This window comes from Mastigoproctus giganteus, chromosome 12 (genome assembly GCF_048544385.1).
Source record: "Mastigoproctus giganteus isolate SK-2022 chromosome 12, ASM4854438v1, whole genome shotgun sequence".
In the NCBI taxonomy this organism is placed as follows: domain Eukaryota; kingdom Metazoa; phylum Arthropoda; class Arachnida; order Uropygi; family Thelyphonidae; genus Mastigoproctus; species Mastigoproctus giganteus.
Genome location: NC_143586.1, coordinates 51,079,185 through 51,101,099, shown reverse-complemented (window position 1 = coordinate 51,101,099; position 21,915 = coordinate 51,079,185). Strand labels below are relative to the sequence as shown.

At 34.8% G+C, this 21,915-nt stretch overlaps 1 protein-coding gene across 1 annotated transcript in view; it reads right to left on the bottom strand.

Annotated features, from left to right (window-relative positions):
* Window positions 1–6,630: 6,630 nt before the first annotated feature.
* Tace (ADAM 17-like protease Tace) overlaps window positions 6,631–21,915 on the bottom strand; it is a 204,686-nt gene continuing 189,401 nt past the window's right edge. Inside the window, exon 20 of the mRNA XM_090385593.1 lies at window positions 6,631–7,189. Within this exon, the coding sequence (XP_090241719.1) occupies window positions 6,875–7,189 (315 nt within the window). The 3' untranslated portion in view covers window positions 6,631–6,874. The remainder of the gene's footprint in view (window positions 7,190–21,915) is intronic.

The following is a 21,915-nucleotide window of genomic DNA, read 5'->3' as shown; positions in this document are numbered from 1 at the left end:
TTTTTGTTATGTTAATGTAATAAAAGCCAACAAAACATGTTTGTTGTAACTTGTCACCTTATAGGGGATGGCAAAAATTATAAGTGCATTTAAAAAACCAAGAAATTTGTTACGTTAATTTTAGTTTAGGGTTAAGCATCAAGCAGAAAAGAGAATTTTTGATTTACTACTTTTCATAGCCATCTCTCGTATATCTATACTAGAGATGGTAATGTTTGAATTTGAAAGTTTTCATAGCAGCAGCAGTAACTGAAAGAAAAGAGTTCTGTTGATACAGAACTCTTTCTAAGTGTTGTTCTGTTCTACCTGCTCTGTAGAAATTGTTCTGAGCATCGTTCAAACTGGCTACAGCATTCATTCTCCTTAATTGCATTCTATATACGTTACTTTAATCAGTGTTTTCAAACTTTTTGATCTCACAGCTCCCCAAATTTTATTATGGAGATTCAAGGCCCCCCCCCCACAAAAACCAGTAACTTTTGCTACGAGCCAATAACAGTATGTAAATAATTATATATGCATTTTTACTAAATACCAATATAAGAAATTTCTTTTACATGGCAAAAATTATAGTTACATAAAAAGGAATAACTAAAATGAACTTAAAATTTACAGCAGCCTTTCTTGATTACTAGCCACTTTAATGAAACTTCATATTTCTGCACAATAAATCAAAATATCAGGCATATTTGAAATGGTAGTTCCTAAATTTGCATCCAAAGAGGCCCTGTACTTGTTTTTGATAACCAGTAATGATGAAAAGCAGATTTGTAAAAATATGTTGAAAGGAGTTGTGGTATTTAATGCACTTTAGAAATTGATTAGTATTCTTGTTACCTTACTCAAAAGTTTTTGCAAGTTCTCTCTCATTGAACTCCATTTTGAAGATGGCACCTGATCTTATTTCAATTAGTTCTTCTTGAGCTAACCAGAAAATATGGTTATATTTTAAAGAAGCAACAAATGGCATTCTTATTCAGCCAGTCTCTGTTCGCATTTAAATTTGGAAATAGATGGAGAAAAAAACTTTAATTTGGAAGTATGATCAAGTATAACCCTTTAAATTATAGTAAAAAGTGATATCATTTCACTTTCTGCTTCAATAGTAAGAAAATTGTTAATGCATACTTATGAAGTAAAAGAATCATTAAGGCATGTAAACATAGATATGTTTATATGCCAAAATGATTGTGTATCCTCACTCAAAACCTTTTCACCATGATGAAAGCTCATGTTCAAATGCCTGAATGTTACAGTTTAGGGTTAAAACATTGCTACCTCCCCACAAAGAGGAAGATTCATTGCATTTATTTTATTGCAGCTATTCATGAAATATGAACAAAAACAAGCAAATAGACCTGGTCTTGTGTTGTAAAGTAGGCAAAGTTCATTACTCTTCAAAACCTTTCCACGAGACATTATCCTACTTTGGTATGATACAGCAGTTTCACAGATAGACTCTGCATAAAGTACTAAAAAGTCTTGAATTGATAGCATGGATTTTTACAAACTTGACCAGACAGAACTGCACTTAATACTATAATGAGTTCTCTGTGCAGGAAGCTTCATTCCCAGCAGGAAGGATTGAGTATCCTTAACATTAATTCTTGCATCTGACTGCCAAGAACTCTTGGACCCCAATCTCTCTCTGCAATGCAGTGAACATTTCCAACCAGGCAAGCTTTTATCCTTTTTGCCATAAATCACAAACTCTCTCCAATCACAGCTGCAGCACTATCTTACATACATTATTATTTTGGCAGTTCAAATTCATTTGAAAGGAACTAGACTTATCTATGCCCTTTGAATGAATTTTCTGTTTATATTCTAGAAGAGTAAGTAAAATATGGGTAACATGGCCAGTAATAGGAGGGGCTGTGTTTACAGCAATGGAATATACTTAAATTGAAGAGGTGCAAGAAAAATTTGCCAATGCTACTGCAGCAGTGTTTGGAGGATAAAAAATTACTAGTTGGGGGTGGAGGATACAGAGACTAATAAATAATGGGCAACCATAAGCAGAGGTGAAATCGATTCTTGCAATAGTCCTGTTGGGACATACAGTAGCCTGGAAAGCAGGATGTGGGGGAGTGCAAGGCCTGCTGGATGAAAAGTTCTCAAGGGACAAGCAATTATATGGGCTGTGATAGGGTTATCAGCAAAAATAGGCACATCTACCCTTTTTATGAAATGTAGTACTCCAGTAATGGCATAGTGTTTGTATACCATGCAATATAAAGCAGGTTAGTATATGTATAATTCACTGTGATAATGGGTAAGATAAAAGATTTAAATGACAATCCAGCATGCTACATCTCAGAAACTGCAACTTTGCCAGGATTTTCACATGCAACTGTCTTGGGAGTATATCAAGATTAGGTCTAATAACATGTAGCCATTGGAAGCAGCTCAATGTGAGAGGCCGTGAGGCTTGTGCAGCATAACAAAGGCTAGGCAGTCAAAAACACAATAACTGGTTGTTATTTGACAAAATGGTGTCACTCCTGTCAGCAAAAATGAGATATGGTTACAATGGGCTCAGGAACACCAAAAAGTGTTGCATGTGACGAATCCTGGATCCTTGCTGTTCAAGGCTGATGGGAAGGGGAAGGCAGTACGGTGAAAATAGCATGAATTCATCCTGCCAGGTGTCAATGCAGGCTGGTGATTATAGATTATAGTGGTAAAGGATATGATCATTGATTCCTGTATTTTGGGGAAGATAATCACTTTTTTTGGACCTTTTCATCAAATTCACTCATTACACATGGCAGTTTTACCCTTATCCACCTGTATTCTATAGCATTTCTCAAGGGCCACATGTGTGCTCTCTCTCTCACACACTTGCAATCTTTTTATTTAAATGTCTAGATATTTACATTTGCTAATTTATGCTCTCAGTATTGCAAAATCAATATGTACATTACATAATTTTGAAGTACAAGGAAAAATAAAAGTAAAATGCAGTAATAAAAATGTAACACATTAAAAGAACCTGTTTATTGTCTTTGGTTTCTGTATTGCAATACAGTTAACTCAATTATGAAAATCCATAATAGGTGGCATGTATATATATTTAATCAATTTGAGTTTAAGGATGACTATTAAAACATATAAAAAAATAGACCAATTAAACTGACATCATTACTGATACTTTAACAATCTATTCCTTTTCTCACTTAAATTTGAGAGCATTAAGTAAAAGCAATATGTTAAAGATATACAAATCAAAAATATTTTATCTGAATTCTTTTTTTTTTAATTCTTGAGTTCATTAATAAAGCCATGCTTTATTTATAGCATTAATAAAGCCATTAATACTACTAAATATCTAGTCAAGCTATGGAGCCTATAACATACATTTTTTTATAACAAACGATTTAAAGCTGCAATGTATTTTTAAACTCAAGTTACATATAATATTGCACACATTAAACAATTCCATCAGTTAAAACAACTTCACATAGAATTACATTCTGCTGGTTTCCCTATCAAAATAAAGATAATATTTACTATTTCAATAATGAATTCTAAATATTTGATCAAGCTCCAAAATGATCCCAGTAGTATCCATTCATGCAAACTTGAAATTTAATTATCATAAATTAAAAATTAGGTGAATTACATGTGAATGACATTATGAAACTTATGTTTTTAAAGTCATTGTATTTACGTATGATTTTTCATTAAAATAAAAAATTACAGATAAGTACATGTAACACTGTATTGAAATTATTTAATAAATTGTAATAAATTGAATTTTAATATATGCTGAAATATTTGTTAAATTATACAACCATTTAAATTGTGTGATAAGGTGTGTTATCCTTCCATAATATACATTGCAGAATCAGACCTGTCTATAAGTTCCAAAAGGCTGAGAACCACTGCCCTAAAAAAAATTAAAAAAAAAAAAAAAGTATCAAAATTGACAAATTAAGTTAAGGTAAAACAGTTAGCAGTCATTGTGCATATTGTACATCAATGTTGATCAAAATCGAATTTGGTTAAGGGCTTCCAATTACTGAAGTTCATCAAAAATCCATTCAGCTGCTCAAACATGTGAACAGATGATACAATTAAGTGCCACAAAACACACCAACGATATAAGTGTGAATGAAACTTTAAAAACTATTGATGAGAAACTTTTACATACTGGACAATTTCATATTGGGTATGGCCGGTTGCTGTTTAATGAAACCACAAAACCATATTGTTGAAATCTTTCAACAAATATTTTGGAGGGACAACAAACATGAGAAAATGGAATGAAATTCTAAAATCAACTGGACATGAGTCAAATGCAATATACATTTATTGTGTGCTTTTAAATATCCTGTCAGATGACAAATTTTTGAAGTTTTTATGTATGCTAGCTGCTTCTAAATATAGTATCAAAATCCCTGCATTTTAATTGAACAATAACTTTTTTTTGTTAATGAAATCCTCTTTTAATGAATTTTTTTAAATATCATCTATTTCTCATTAATGCATGTTGAGTAAGTGCATGAATGGTGAAAATTTTGGGAAAGGTTGGTGCTAAACGAAAGACTAGACATGGTGAGAAACATGATTAAGTACACAGTATTAGACTGGCACAGCCAGGTAAAACAGAAAAAATAAAATAACAAATGCTATCTTCCCCTACCAAAAACTGGACATTTGAATTCTCACAATTGGGCACAAAGAATTGTGCCTATTAAAGAACACAGCTTGATATATATACTCACAAGAACAAGGTATAAAAGCAATTTTCATTCTTATTGATTTATTTTGGTTAGCAGCTAAACAAATATTCTCAATCCTATTTCACTGAGGCTAGCTTTACCAAGCAACCTAGCCTCGGGGGAATGCAGTTAACCATAGGAAAATAAACTCAAAGATTCTGTCTAGTATTTTGTGAACTGTACAAGAAAAAGGAATGATATATAAAAAATTAAACAGCTACAATTTCTTTTTAGAAAATTAGAGTAGCCATTTTTTTTTTTTTTTTTACTTGAAGAAATTAAGAAACAATTTATAAAAAAAAAAGCATATTTTGCAAAACTGTACAAGAAAAAGGAATGATATAAATAATGAAACAGCTACAATTTCACTCTTTAGAAAGTTAGAGTAGCCAGTAGGGCCCCCCCCTGCAAAAGTCTCAGAATTATAGACAGTATACAATAAAAGTATAGCCACCTTACCTTCCATTACATAATATCAATGGTGTATATATCAGAACACTAATAATGATGACATTAAGACATTTTAAAGAGTATTAGCTAAGGTCAGTTGACATATTCTTTTTCATCTGAAGAAAGCACCTTGAGGTAGCAGTAATGGCACTTGATCACTTGTTTATCAATGTTTATAAAGGTTGATATCAAATCATAACATTAAATATGGATGCACTGCTTTCTTTCAAATGATTTTTGCATTAACAAACAGTGTGCATCATTCCACATTGCTTGAAAAGAAACTATTTTTGACATCTTAAAAATGACTAGATCACAATTTGTTCATTTTAAAGTGGTAACAGAGCAAATTCCCAAGACACTTAGGATAGCTGAGGGTTAAGCATTCAGTAAAATGAAATAAACAGAAATATCTCCTTCAGCTTGTACAATATAGAAACTACAACAATTTCTTTTATTTATTTGTTTAAAATCATAATGAAGATATACTGCTATCACCCTTAAATTACAGTACATATCATAATCCTAAGTATAAGAGTAGCCAGTAGGGCCCCCCCCCCCTGCAAAAGTCTCAGAATTATAGACAGTATACAATAAAAGTATAGCCACCTTACCTTCCATCACATAATATCAATGGTGTATATATCAGAACACTAATAATGATAACATTAAGACACATTTTAAAGAGTATTAGCTAAGGTCAGTTGACATATTCCTTTTCATCTGAAGAAAGCACCTTGAGGTAGCAGTAATGGAACTTGATCACTTGTTTATCAATGAAAAGGTTGATATCAAATCATAACATTAAATATGGATGCATTGCTTTCTTTCAAATGATTTTTGCATTATCAAACAATGTGCATCATTCCACATTGCTTGAAAAGAAACTATTTTTGACATCTTAAAAATGACTAGATCACAATTTGTTCATTTTAAAGTGGTAACAGAGCAAATTCCCAAGACACTTAGGATAGCTGAGGGTTAAGCATTCAGTAAAATGAAATAAACAGAAATATCTCCTTCAGCTTGTACAATATAGAAACAATTTCTGTTATTTATTTGTTTAAAATCATAATGAAGATATACTGCTATCACCCTTAAATTACAGTACATATCATAATCTTAAGTATAAGAAATGTGTATACACATCAGAAATTAAGAAACATAATTTATAAGGATGTGACAAAAAAAAAAAAAAAAAAAAGAAAAAAAAAAAAGAGCATATTTGGAGATGTAATTTTTAAATCTAAAATTTAAGACTGAAATTTATTTTGTGATTACAAAAGGAGACATTTCAGCCGATTGGTGCTGCTTGAAATTACACGAATTATTCATGAGAACATGATGGATTGTTGCACAATACCATGGAAACATTTAAAAGGAGAATCTAGAGACCTTGTGCAAAGAAGATTTAGGGGTGCATGATTTTGCATTATGCGGAGCCATTAACAAAAAAAAAAAAAACAACCATTGTAAGAAAACATAACCTGAGATAAACAATGTCTTTAAGACAATTTTAAAAATTAAAAATTTACTGATAGCATGAGATGTCAGTTCACATATACTATCTACTCAAAATGAGTCTCTTCGCCCCCACACACACACACACTGTGGATAAAAACTGCATTCACAATTTCTTTCACCATGAAAACTACAGTCCACATAGCCTCACATTTAAATTTTAAATATAAATATATTTATAATGCTGTGAATGCTTCTACTCCAGGTGGCCTTGCTCTTGGTGAATGAGGATCTGCAATTCCATGGCCACTTATTCTTCTTTGTGGATAGAGTCTTGAACGAGGTGCATAGTATTCGGAATCAGAATGGGAGTAATGTCTTGCTGGTGAAGGTTCTGGTCTAGCAAAAAGTCTATCTCCATGGTAATGATAGGATTCAGGTGTTATACCACCTCTACCCCTGCCTCTTAGATCTCTACTTTTGTGGCTGGAGCGACTAATCCTAATAAGCTTAGTAGACTTATCTGTTGGTACTCTAAATGGCTGCAGTTTCTAGAAGAAGAAGAAGAAAAAAAAAACCATTCTGATCTTTTAGTACATCTGGAAACATATGGAGAGAGATTCATATGGCTTAGTTATGTATATATCTAAATTTTACTTACTACTACTCAGATCTTTTTTAAATATTAATTCTAAAACTAGATTACATTCAGTTATTAACACAAGTTTATTAGGAAATACCTTTTACATGCACAAGTGCTCATTCATAATTGTACTCTCAGTATGTGTTTTACTTTTTTGTGTTTATATGCATTTTACATAGTTTTGTATGTTATTTAGGGTATGTATATATATCATTTAAAGAGTTTTATAGAAATTTCTCCATAAAACAGATAACTTTTCTTGGTTAAGAAAAAAAAAATAGAAGTAACCACAAAGCAGGACAGCATGAAAATGCAACATTTGGCAGGACTGAATCAAAATTCCAGTTAGATTCAATGTCATTTAAGGCAATTAGAGTTAAAATGTCCCAATGCCTCAGCTTGTAAAATGTAAGAAGCTTATTTTATAAGTATCTTACATTTTGCCTTTGCAAAAATCTTAAACTTTTAGTTACATAAATAAACATATTAGTAAAGTAATAAGAGGAGTTTACCTTAATATAGTGCGTAGAACACTTCCGTATGGTACCCTCCAGAAATTAAAACGGAAAAATCGACAACTTACCGGTACAGTAGAGTAAAATATAAATAATTAAATAATCAATTTAACACAATTCAAATCAATTTAAAACAATTAAAAATCAAATTAACACAATTAAAAGAATCTAACGAAAATATTCAAAATGATTTTCGTTAGATTCTTTTGTGTTAATTTGATTTTTAATTGTTTTAAATTGATTTGAATTGTGTTAAATTGATTATTTAATTATTTATATTTTACTCTGATGTACTGGTAAGTTGTCGATTTTTTCGTTTTTTCAGTTTTAATTTCTGGAGGGTATCATACGGAAGTGTTCTACGCACTATATTGAGGTAAACTCCTCTTATTATTTTACTAATATTATTATCAACATAGAACATATTGAGTAGTACAGCTCTGATTCATACTATAAATAAACATAGTATTAAAGTAAAATTCTTATCAGATATATAAAAACAGCAAATTAGAAAGAAAAATTTAAAAATTCTAAAAACAATTTGAATATACAATATTATTATACTAAATATATTCTATATAATAAGCATGTTATGTTTTGCCACATCTCATGGTCATAATTCTTGTGGTAGCATTTGAGTGTATAGGTATGTGTGTGTTTTTGATAAAATATAATTAAAGTTATATTTGAAGGCTCCTGTTGATGTCAATGAGCTTTGCTACTAGTTTTATTTTAATATCAAGAAGGAATGATTCCACCAAATACAGTAATGTTACCATATCACTGATCTCTGCAAGGAAGGTCTCTTTTCTGAAGGCCAATTCTGATATATAGATCTCTCGATCTATATATCAGAATTGGCCTTAATCCTAAAATTGCTAAAACCAAATACAGTATATTCTCATTAACCCCTTCCAGGAACATTTTTTTCCCTGAAAATGTGCCATAACAGATCAACTTATTTTTATTTTACAGATTAAAAGTATGCATCATGCTAATACTCATTGTATAGTTTGTGTTTTTTATACTTTTTTAGTAGTAAATATATAAGCAGTATCCTCCCGCCACAAGCGATAATCATGAACTAACTACATTCTGACACATGGCCGCCGCAGTTAAGTGTCGCTTATGGGTGGCAGTTCAAGAGGGTGCCGAAATATTTTTTGATATTGTTTTCTTATTGGTTAACGCTTTTCAGTATTCAGCATTTAGGATGGCAAATTTTATTTTGCTTACTCGCGGCACATAAGAACGCACACTACTGTTCTGACATTGCTGTACAATAAGAAAAATGAAAGCCAGTCGTCTGCTGCCAGCCATAAGAAAATCCCGAGAAAATATGTTTCAATTGTATATTTGGAGGTAATATTGTTTTGCTTTGGGTATTATTGTATCCTGAGATATTTTGTGTGGTTCCAAATAACTTTTAAAACTAAAAAAGAGATATCGCGGGATAATCCGTGAAGGGGTTAATTCAATACTAGACTCAAAATGTGATGTATTTTGAAGTCACCATTGTAACCTGACCAATGATTAATATAGGATTTTATATACATTTTAATACAGATTATTTAAAATATGTCCACAATGAAATTTGAATTTTGAATTGGGTACTACAATTCGTAAATAGCTTGTTTAATTCAAAAAGACTGCCAAAACCAATTACAGGCAAACATTTTTACAATGAAATTGAATGGTGCTATAATGAAAAGGTATCAAGTAACTATGGGTAGCTTCCATTTATGCTTTTCTGTAAACAGCTGCTTATTTTATATGCACACACACAAAAAAATAAAATAAATAAATCATAATAATTACATACAACCAGGTTATACAGTATGTGGTATTTTAAATTTGACATTTCTATTCGCTTTGCTGAGAATTCTATGTGAATTCTTTGAGATTTCACAAAACTTGCATTACAGGTGTATGTGTAATCCACTTTGCTGGAGAGAAAGAGGGGGGGGGGAAATGACTGTAATGATACACAAAACATGCCATTACCCACCACAGGTGCTGTGCATCTTCAAGTCACTACACATACACACTCAATTTATGAGAAAATGATAATGAATTTGTTTCAGTAAAAAAAAAAAAAAAATTCATGGGAGGATTAAGAAAAAAAATTAACAATTTTTCTTAAGAATTCATGAGGAAGTACATGAAATCTCTTTCAATTTCTCAAACACATGATGACAAAGATTACTGAGTCACTTTTTCCACCAGAACAGTCATTAGGCTTGATGTATATGGGCTGTACATTAAAACAAGTGTTACGTTGTTTATTATGTATAATCACGCATACCCTCTAAAGAGAGAGAATCCATATTTTAGGATATTATTAGGAGTAACAATTCTCTCTTCTAGTACTGCAGCTCATTCAGTAAACTCTGTATCAAAGCACTATCTATTTCTGCTAATTATAGGCTATATTAGTTGGTCACAGAGCACTTTATATGAACTGATGTCTAGTTTTATGTTACTTTAGAGCAGCTGAGAGAAAGGAGAGAGTATTATTTGTGTGCAGAAATCAAGTAACTATGGCCAGCTCCATTTGCTCTTTTCTGTAAACAGCTGCTTATTTTATTTGCACCAAAAAATAAAATAAATAATAATAATTCCATACAACCAAGGTAAAATTTCGCAAATATATTTTTTTTCAGCTGTACTCAGACACTGGGCATTTCCTGTTTACCATTCTTGGCTATTTAAAAGTATTGTAAAGCTGGTAACTGGTAGTACTTAGTTATTAGGTTTACTGAAAATGATAACAAAAAAAAAGAAAGAAATGTCACCCTTTTTTGCATGGATTACAAATATTAAACAGCATAAAGCACCTACTACGGATATTCACTGTCATTCTCTCTCTCTAGCAAATATGTACAATTATACATAATAAACAATGCAATACTTATTTTAATTATATAATATCAGTGTAGATACACCATAGTTTACTCATAAATTTAGAATAAATAACAGTAGTCTCCTCTACTAGAGCAGCATTATTTATTCAAAGTAGTGCAATACTTGGTATCTCGTTGTGAAGGCAGCCACAATATGAGATAAAATTAAATGCCTTTACACTACATATGTAGTTAAATTTATGGGTAAATTACAGTGTATCTACACTGATATTATATAGTTAATTTAAACCCATATCATATTATGCCTTCATTTAATCTTCAAATACTTATTTTAATGTATTAATGTACAGCTTGTACACATTCAAAGTGTATGATTAATTAAAGCAAAAACAAAACTTTGCAATCATGTTATCACATGCAACTTATTGAATTTCTGAATAACACAATTGTTATTGTTCTCATACTGACTAAATTAATGCAAGAACTATTCATGAATGTCTACCACAACTAAAAGATTATTACTATTTTAAATGAGAATTGCAAAAATTTTGCAGTGTTGTATCTGATAAAAAATTTCTCATAGCAAATACAATTAATACAGACATGTTCTCAACATGTATTGATACTGCAAACATATCTAATTCCAAATACTGTAGTCATATTTGCTCCCATGAACGTTGAACTAATTAGGTTTTACTACAATATGGAGCATTAGCATTAGTAGAGGCATATAATGTAAGAAAGCAAACGTATGCAGTATCAGCCAAAAGAAAAAAAAAAAAAAATACCTCTCATTTCACCCCTCCATTTGTTCCAAATTCCTGTTCAGCTCAGCCTTAAATTTATTTAAGCTATCAATTTCCACAACAAAAGATGGAAGTCCATTCCACCAATCAACTACCTGCTGGCTAAAGGCAAATTTCCACACATCTATTCTACAACTATCTTTGCTCAATTTGAATCTATGCCACCTCGGGTACTTAATCTCAGCAAGAGGAAGAATCTCATCAGCATTCAGCTTGCTCAACCCATCCAAGGCCTTATACACCTCAATCAGATCACCTCACAGGTGCCTACTCTCCAGGCTCTGCAATTTGCAGAACTTAAGCCTTTCTTTGTAAGAGCACCCCTTTGTTCCCCCTCACCAATCTTGTTGCCCTTCTTTGTACTCGTTCCAGCAACTCTACATCTTTCCTAAAATGAGGCCTCCAGACCTGTACACAGTACTCTAGGTGTGGCCTGACCATTGCCTTATATAACGGGATAATACCTCCCTGTCCCTGCTAGCAAAATTCCTATATATCATTGACAAGACTCCGTGACCTGCCCTGGCAGCCCGTCTGCACTGCTCAGCGAACTTCATATTTGACTGAACAATTACCCCCCCCTGGGTCTTTTTCACTTTCCACTTCCCTGAGTGTAGCACCACACAGTTGGTACATTTCTCTTGGGTTATTGCTACCCATATGCAGTACTTTGCATTTGTCAATGTTAAACTTCAGTTGCCACTTCTCAGCAAATAAGTTGGGCAAATGAGCCCAACTTATCTAGATCCAGTTGGAGTAGCATACTGTCTTTACTGTCGTCAACAACCCTGCCAACCTTTGTATAAACTTGACCATTAATCCTGATATACCTTTATCAATATCATTGATGAATACACAAAACAACAATGGGGCCCAAGCTGCTGGAAATATTAAAGTAAACAGTTCTGCATTCATTTCTGAACGTGAAATGGACATCTGGGTTGCCATGTGAGTGCACTGAGGATAGTGAGATAAAGTGGACCAATGTCATCACCGAAGGCAACTATATTTTTATTACAGACAACCACAAAATTAAAAAATAATTTTTAGGTTGGTTTAGTTTTTAATGGCACACTGGCAGCCTAGGCTATAATGCACCAAGTCAATAAAATAAAAACATCAATGAATATGTTCAGTAGCCTGTTAACAGGTTACCAAGCCAGAAAAGGTAAATACAGTGGAACTTCTCTATTACGAACTTCTATTTAACGAATTTCTCTATATTACGAATTTTTTCGCGAAACATTGCACCTTGAAACGAAATTACATGTAAAATTAACCCCATATAACGAAGTGTTAGTCTCTCTATAACGAATTTTAAAAAAAATTAGTAAAAGCATTTTTGAAGATTTTCAAGCATTTACTGCTAAACAGCCGCTCAAATATACTGCCTCCTTCCTTCAGAAATTGCACATTAACATCCGGAATTAAATGATCATCCTTTTAGTGAACACTTGTGGCCATTGACACCCGTAGGGAGGGTTTTTGTTTCATTTTTGTTACAGTTATTAAACCAAATGGGTTTTCTTAAAAGTGGTCGTAAACTTTACAATAAATAGCGTAGATTTGTAAATTGATGTTGACTCAGGGGAAAACGAAATTCGCTGCGGTAAACCTTTAGCATGCTGCGGCGGCAATGCATAGAATGCTACCATAGTCGGTTTTTAGTAACGCCTACTGAGTGACATTCGCTTCTCACCTCAACTGTACCACGTGACCTTCTTGTCAATCATTATATGATATGTCTGTTCTCGTCTAACTGGACTCCCAGTAGATGGTTTTCATGATTTTTTTTTTTTTTTTAAATTTCGTTTGGACATAAAGAATTTAATGCGAGCACTGGGTGGCTAGATAAATTTAAGAAGCGCCACAGAATTGTGGAAAAGGTTATTTGTGGAGAAAGTGTTAATGTAAGCGAAGAAGATTGCAACAGTTGGAGGAACAATACCAGAAGCTTTTGGAAGAATATGAGCGTAAGGATGTTTCTAATGCTGACGAAATGGGTTTATTCTTTAAATGTTTACCGAATAGAACACTTGCTTTTAAGGATGATAAATGTTTTGGCGGAAAACAAAGCAAAGAAAGAATCACTGTGCTAGTTGGAGCAAATATGACAGGAAGTGAAAAATTAAGACTTTTGGTTGTCGGAATATCAAAAAACCCAAGATGTTTTAGAGGCACAAATTCTTTGGAAGTTGACTACACCTTTTAATAAAAAAGCATGGATGACAAGTGATATTTTTGAAGAATGGATATTAAAACTAGACAAGCGTATAACAAAAGAAATCGTGTTGGTAACTGACAACTATCCGGCACATCCTGCCAATATTTCTGCCAAACTTAAAAGTGCGAAGTTGTTTTTACCACCAAACGTAACATCAAAACTCCAGCCAGTGGACCAAGGCATTATTAAAAATTTTAAATTTCATTATCGAAAGAGAATAATAATGAAGATTGTCAATGCGTTATCAGAAAATAGAAACTTGGAGGTTACAATTAATCTTAGAGATTGCATCTCTGAACTGGCAAAAGTTTGGACAAATGATGTCACCGAATATACTATTCAAATTTGTTTTTCGAAAGCGGGATTTGCATTGAATACAGAAGTCGAACAACGACTGGACGAACAAGATGAACTGCCCCTTTCACAACTGAAAAACTTTTGGACATTATTAGAATCATCCGGAAACATCGAAAATGAAATAACACTGGATAGTTATGTTTATGTAGGTCACAGCAGAACATCCAAATGAAGATGAAATACTGCTGAACAGTGTTAGACGCGACCATGATCACGAAGAAATTGACGATGACGCATCAGAACAACCCGTAGAAAAGCCAACTCGCGAAGAAATGATTAACACTTGATTAACGGTTCGTATGGGTCTACAGTTTTGTGAAAATGTTCCTGATAATGTTTTTAATGCTCTGAACAAATGTGAGGTTTTCTTTGAGAATCAGACAATTTTTTAATTGTACTGTGCAAACGAAAATTACAGATTTTTTAAATTTGTGATATTTACCGGCGAAAATTGTGTAAACGTAATTTAAATAAGTATGTTTTTGAAATAAAATACATTAAAAATAAATGTAGATTCGTTTTCATTCTCTAATTAGATAACAATTTCTAATAAAAAAAGAATTTCTCTGTATAACGAATTTTTTCGCCGGATTTATCGAATTCGTTATAGGGAAGTTCGACTGTATATATAAAAAAAAAATAACAGGATAAATTCAAATAAAATATAAAAGGATAAATTCAAATAAAATATAAAAGGATAAATTCAAATAAAATATAAAAGAATAAATTCATGCATCAAGAATCTTCGGATAAAGGAACCACTAGGTGGCAGTGATCACAGTGTTCCGAAGTGGGATTTACTCAAAGAGGTAACTACGATCAAGGGTAAAGGGAAGGGTTTTTGCTTTCGTAAAGGTGACTACAGTGGTCTGAGACAGTATTTAAATTCTATACAGTGGGATCAACTGAAGATGTTAACAGCAAATTTAAAATGGGAAGCATTCAAAGAATTAATCTTGGATGCTACTAGGCTTTTCATACCAACTAAGAAATATAGTTCAAGATTTAGGCCTAAATGGATGTCAGATGAACTAATTAGACATGTGACAGAATAAAAATGCATGGGATACATATAAAATAACAGATGACACAGAAGCCTATGATAGATATAAGCTGATCTGTAACCAAGTCATAAAGGAGGATCAAAGGCTGACACAAGTAATTATAGACCCGTTAGTTTAACTTCTGCTCCAGGGAAATTAATGGAGGCACTGGTTAAAGAAGCACTGCAGGATCATCTAGATAAGACTTCAGTTACAGCTCGGACACAGCATGGTTTTGTTAAGGGGAAGTCTTGTCTGACCAATTTGATTGGATACTATGATGCAGTCACAAAAGAACTGGATGCAGGGAATAACTTTGATATTATATATTTGGATCTTAGAAAGACTTGATACTGTTGCACATGGAAGACTGCTACACAAATTGGAGCAGTGTGGCATTGGAGGCAAATTGCTGCTATGGATAAAGGGATGGTTGAGTGGGAGAAGACAGAGAGTGGTAATCAATGGACACTGCTCTTCGTGGACTAATGTTATTAGTGGAGTCCCTCAGGGTTCAGTGTTGGGTCATTTGTTGTTTTCTGTATTTATAAATGATATTGATGATGGTATATCAGGTTTAATGTCCAAGTTTGCAGACAATACAAAGGTTGGCAGGGTTGTGAAGGACACTAATGACAGTACGCTGCTGCAACAGGATCTAGAAAATTTGAGCAGATGGGCTGAGAAGTGGCAAATGAAGTTTAACATTGACAAATGTAAAGTGTTGCATATGGGAAGCAGTAATCCCAGAGTAACGTATCAACTCTGTGGTACTACACTGACAGTGGTAGAGAATAAAAAGGACTTTGGGGTAATTGTGCAGGCAGATATGAAGTTTTCTGAGCAGTGCAGACAGTCTTCAAGAGCAGCTCATGGTGTCTTGTCAATGATAAGCAGGTGATTATCCCCTTGTATAAGGCAATGGCCAGGCCACACCTTGAGTACTGTAAAAAGGTCTGGAGGTCTCATTTTAATAAGGATGTAGAGCTGTTGGAACGAGTACAGAGAAGGGCAACAAGACTAGTGAACAGAACAAAGGGTTGCTCTTACGAAGAAAGGTTTAAGTTTTGCAAATTACAGTGTCTGGAGACTAGGCACCTGCGAGGTGATCTGATTGAGGTGTATAAAGCCTTGAATGGTTTGAGCATGCTCAATGCTGATGGGATTTCTTCCTCTTGCTCAGAATAATTGCGCGAGAGGGCATAAATTCAAATTGAGGAAAGATGGTTGTAGGATAGATGTGCGGAAGTTTGTCTTTAGCCAGCGGGTGGTTGATTGGTGGAACAAGCTTCCATCTGTCGTTGTAGAAGTTGATAGCTTAAATAGATTCAAGGCAGAACTAGACAAACATTTGGAGAGAGGGGATGGGTGAAATAAGGTTTTTTTTTTTTTTTTTTTGGCTAATGCTATATAAGGTTGCTTTCTTGCAGCATGTGCCCTTGCTAATGCTAAATGTATTTGTGTAGATTAACAAACTATAAAAAGTTAAAAATGTCAGATGGAAATTTGAGAGAAGACAAAGATTAGTTGGCAAACATTCCTCTTTATCACCCAATCCTCATTAATGAGTCATTTCAGTTTAGGAGATAGTATTTTAAGTAACAAATAAAAGATTTTCCATTACTGCTGATAGCAGTAGCATATGTCACTGACATTAAACAGTAAGGCAAAAATCATCAGTGTAATTTTGCTACAGGAAACAAAGTAGTTATTACATGCACAAAAAATAGTAATAGTAATCGTGGCATGCGAAGCAAGAAAGCAAGCGTATGAGCTTGTGTAGTATCTACCAAAAAAAAAAAAAAAAAAATCCACACAAACATTCCGGTCTAAATGTTTGTCCAATTCCTCCTTAAATTAATTTAACCTATCTACTTCCACAATGACAGATGGAAGTTTGTTCCAGCAATTAACCACCCACTGACTAAAGGCAAATTTCCGCACATCTATTCTACAGCTGTCTTTCCTCGATTCGAATTTATGCCCCCTTAGGAAGGCCTCTGTAGCCGGGTGGTCAGGAGCGGGAGTGCAGTAGCACACGCTCTTTGAGTAGACTGGGGTTCAAGCCACTGACTGCTGCATACGGTCGATCTGCCAACCCGCACTGGACCAGTGTGGTAGATTATGGTCCATTTCCCTCAGCATGAATTGTCGAGGAGGCTTCCATCCTGCAGTGGGTATTGGTTGCACTTTACCTTTTTTTTTTTTTTTTTTTTTTAGGTTCGTAATCTGAATAAGTGGAAGAATCCCATCAGAATTCAGAATGCTCAACCCATTCGAGGCCTTATACACCTCAATCAGATCACCTCGAAGGTGCCTAGTATATAGCCGGTGCAATTTGTAGAACTTAAGCTTCTCTTGGTAAGAGGATCCCTTCATTCCCCTAACCAATCTTGTTGCCCTTCTCTGTACGTACTTAAGCAAATCTACATCCTTCCTAAAATGAGACCTCCAGACCTGTATGCAGTACTCAAGGTGTGGCCTGACCCTTGCCTTATACAAAGGGATAATCACCTCCTTTTCCCTGCTAGCAAAATTCCTGTATATCATTGAAAAAACCCCATGACCTGCTCTTGCAGCCTGTCTACATTGTTCAGAAAACTTCATATCTGACTGACAAAACTTCACATCTGACTTTGGTCCTTGAGGTTGTCACAGACATTCTCTCAGATATGCCAGACAAGCTGTATTTGCTACCTGGGAGTCTAAAACGCTGATGGAACTGATATTCGGGTGATATTCAAGTCAAGTGGATCCAATTTTGGTCAAGTCTGGATGGTCTGTGACAGCCAAATCCTTTGCTTGCACCTTCATGATGGTGGGACTTTTAGTAACCCTGGGTGTAATCTCCATGCACATGCACACTGTGGGTGACTACCCAGGTGTGAACCAACATAAGCAGGGGTCCAGGTGTGGCACCCACACCACATGGAGGAATGCCACCCCTCTGTGTTACCAGGCATTACTAGGTGGTAGATGACTCTCATCAACCGGTGAAATACCACCACTTTGCTTATTGGAGGCTTGAAGTGGTGGAACCCATGTTTAGTCTCCAGAGCTAAGTTGCGGTCAACCCTTTCCCATCTCTTCCATCATGCTGTATGACTGATGACGTTTGAGGTTATGATGAAAATCATGGTGAGATCCAATCTTCCTTACATTTCGAGGGTACAGCTCTAAAATGGTATTCGCAGGCCGGCCGCTAGTTAGCACACCGGACTGAACCTATTGGTAACTCTTTAGGAGACTTCCAGATCAGCTAGTGTATAATCTTGCTACCTCTACTCTGCCAGACAGTGACTGGAGGGAATTCGAGTAGTGTGTATGCGGGGGGGCATTGTCGAGGCCACGTTACGTCAAGGATCTGGGTGTATTCTTACCATGTGTACACCATATCCAAAAATTTCATTACAGCATGTTGCTCCCACTTTTTATTACTATCGAATACACCACGAATTGTCAAACTAATAGAGTAAGCTTATCTGCGAAAAGATCTAAACCTCCTTAACACTTCCTAGTTCATTTCACAAATATACGTGATCTCAATTCTAATCTCAACGATGTTCATTTCCATTTGCAGTCGGCCAAACCCCATGTACATTTCCTGACAGAATCTCTGTTGTCTCTATCGTTCTCCCAACTCCACTAATCACTTGGAGCTCTTTGACTTCCTCTCTTTGCAACTTTACTTTCTCCAGTCCAACTTTCCTAACAGTGAGGTAATTTTCCTTGGTGATTTTAATATTCACAACTCCAGCTGGCTTCCGTTTTCTAGTCACACTGACCCAGCTGGTCGAGAGGCTGAGGCTTTTGCAATTACAGTCAGTACTTGTATAGCACGATAGTTGTGTTCCTAGAAACCCTCGTGCAATATAAACAACAGGCCCTATGGGAAAAATAGGGTTAGGTGCCAACCACCCAAGATTGAACACACATTTCTAACCAAACACAATAAATAATCGTAATAAAATACGTATTTTATTACGATTATTTATTGTGTTTATACGTAATATTTTATTACATAATAAAATATTGCTACTGCTTTTGCTTCTATCATAAGCAAACTTGTTTTTTGTTTGATTTTCTATCCAAACAAATGACAGCTGTTCCATCTCTTCCAATTTTTTGTGTCTTAATCTAATGGATTTTAATTACACTTTGAGTTGTTCATGCTATGAAAGTTTTTTTCTCTGCATTCTTTGTAATTCTCGGCATTGCCTCATTTAGGCCTGTAGCACGTGCAATATCACATGGTCTTTCATTTCGCTCAAAGCATTTCACAATTTCATATTTTTTCTCTATCGACAGAGGCCGACTGGCCATAAGCCCTACCGGAGGCCGATGTTATTTTGGCCATAAACGCTAGTATGAGGCTACTACAAATTTTCCCGGGTAAGAATTTTTGACCCAGTCTGCCTCTTTTTATCGATATTGCTTTTCTTTTTCTCTCTGAATCTGTAGTGTCTTCACCAGGACGCTTCCTGTTCACACCTTTTAAGAATTTTACTGATTTTTAGGGAATAAAGAACAATTACAAAATGAAGAGGCAAGCTTGATACACAAACAAAGTTGCGCACGTGTAGCAACTGAATAAACAACACCATAAAGGCAGAGATACACTATTAACACCTCACATTTTACTAAAGCACATTTCTAGGGGTTACTACCTTAAAACAATAAAAACAATTTCCAGTTGCATTTCTGCCAGTGGAATCTGTTATAAACTGATAGTAAACTTGATCTAATTGCATTTGTGATTATACCAATAGCTGGAATTGTGTTGGTTTTTACGTTATTATGGTGAAATGTGTTTCCCCTTCACTGATATAAAAAGCAAGTAAGTCTAAGTGAGTGGTCCTTTAGGAACCTCAGATCACAACTTGGTGATTGTCTCTTCTCCAATGGAGCCTTTATCTCATGGCTATTCTCAACTTTGTATTGTTTGGAATTACAAGAATGCAAAATGGGATGACTTGCGAGATTTCTTTTCTTCTTTTCCTTGGTTGGATTACTGTTTCAAAACTTCTGATGTCAACATTTGCTCAGATCGTACCAGTGAAATTATTCTTGTAGGAATGGAATCCTTTATTCCACACTCCACTTTAAAATCGTGTCCTTTATCTAAACCTTGGTTTTCCAATAAATGTGCTAAGGCTGTTTGAGGGAAGAACGTTGCATATCGTAATTGGCTTATTTCCAAATCTTCAGCTTCATTTTCTGCATACACCAAAGCTCGCAACAATTGTAAAGCAGTTATTAATCAGTCCAAACTAGATTTTGACCAGGCTAAGAGTAGAAAACTTGCTTCTTGCCCTAATGGTAGCCGAGAATTCTAGTCTCTTGCTAAAGCTATTGGCCGCAACTTTTGCCCATCTTTGCTCCCACATCTATCAAAACCAGTTGGTTCTGTTGTCACTTCAGCCAAGAATAAAGTTGAACTGCCAACATCCCATTTTTCTTCCAACTCATGTATTAATGATCTTGGTAAAACCCCTGCCACCATTCCCAACAGACTCCATTCAATGCCTCCTGTGGTCTTCTGTCAAAAGATTATCAGAAGGATTTTGACGAATCTTGATGCTAAGAAAGCTCCAGGTCTTGATGGTATTTCTCCACTTGTTCTCAAAACCTGTGCTCCTGAACTTACTCCTGTTCTTTGCCACCTTTTTTTACTTTCTTATTCCAAAGGTGTTTTTCCTTCTGCTTGGAAATTTGCTCATATCCAGCCAGTTCCTAAAGAGGGTGACAAATCTCTCCCATTCAATTATCGTCCCATTGCAATCACTTCTACTCTTTCTAAGGTAATGGAGAAATCAATTAACCTCCAACTCTTAAACTACCGAGAAACCTTCCGTCTGATCAACGATCGTCAGTATGGATTCCATTAGTGTCGATCCACTGGTGATATTCTGGCTTATGGTACCCATTTATGGATAAATTCAATGGAAAAGTTTGGTGAACACAAGAAGTTGCTCTTGACATCTCAAAGGCTTTTGTTCGTGTTGGGCATAAAGGGCTCCTGAACAAGCTTCCATATTATGATTTGCCAACCGTTTTTTGTAATTGGTTATCCAGTTTTCTCTCTGATCACTCACTGAAGGTGATGGTAGATGACACTCTGTCTTCTAACTTTTCCACTAATGCTGGTGTCCCCCAAGGTCCAGTTCTTTCCCCCATTCTTTTCCTCTTATATATTAGTGACCTTCTTCCATTGACCGGAAATCCTATCCATAGTTTTGCTGATGATAGCACATTGCATTCCACTTTCCATTTTGAGAAACCTTGCCCTGCTCAATCAGCTTCAACTTCTCGAATATCTGCTACCAATTCCTTAAATTGCCGACCTCCAGGTAATTCTCCAGTGGGTCAAAGACAACTTAGTTGATTTCAATCCTTCTAAAACTGAGTCTTGTCTTATATCTCGCAAAAAGTATTCTTCTGCTCTTATGCTTTTCTTTGGTGACACTCCAATTTCTAGGCAAAATGATATATTTCTTTTGGGGATTACTCTGACTTCTAATCACACAAGCACATTACAAACGTTGCTTTCTCTGCATATAAAAAACTTGGTTTTCTCTTTCACTCTCGGCGTTACTTTTCTTCCAAACAGCTGTTCACTCTGTACAAATCGCAAATCTGCTCTACCATGGAATATTGTTCCCACATCTGGGGTGGTGCCCCCAAAACCTCTCTCAGGCTTCTTGATTCCGTTCAGAAGAGGGCAGTTAGGTTAATTAATGATTCATCTCTAACAGAGTCTCTCCACTCGCTGTCTCATAGATGTACTGTTTCTGCTGCATGCCTCTTCTACAGATATTTCAATGG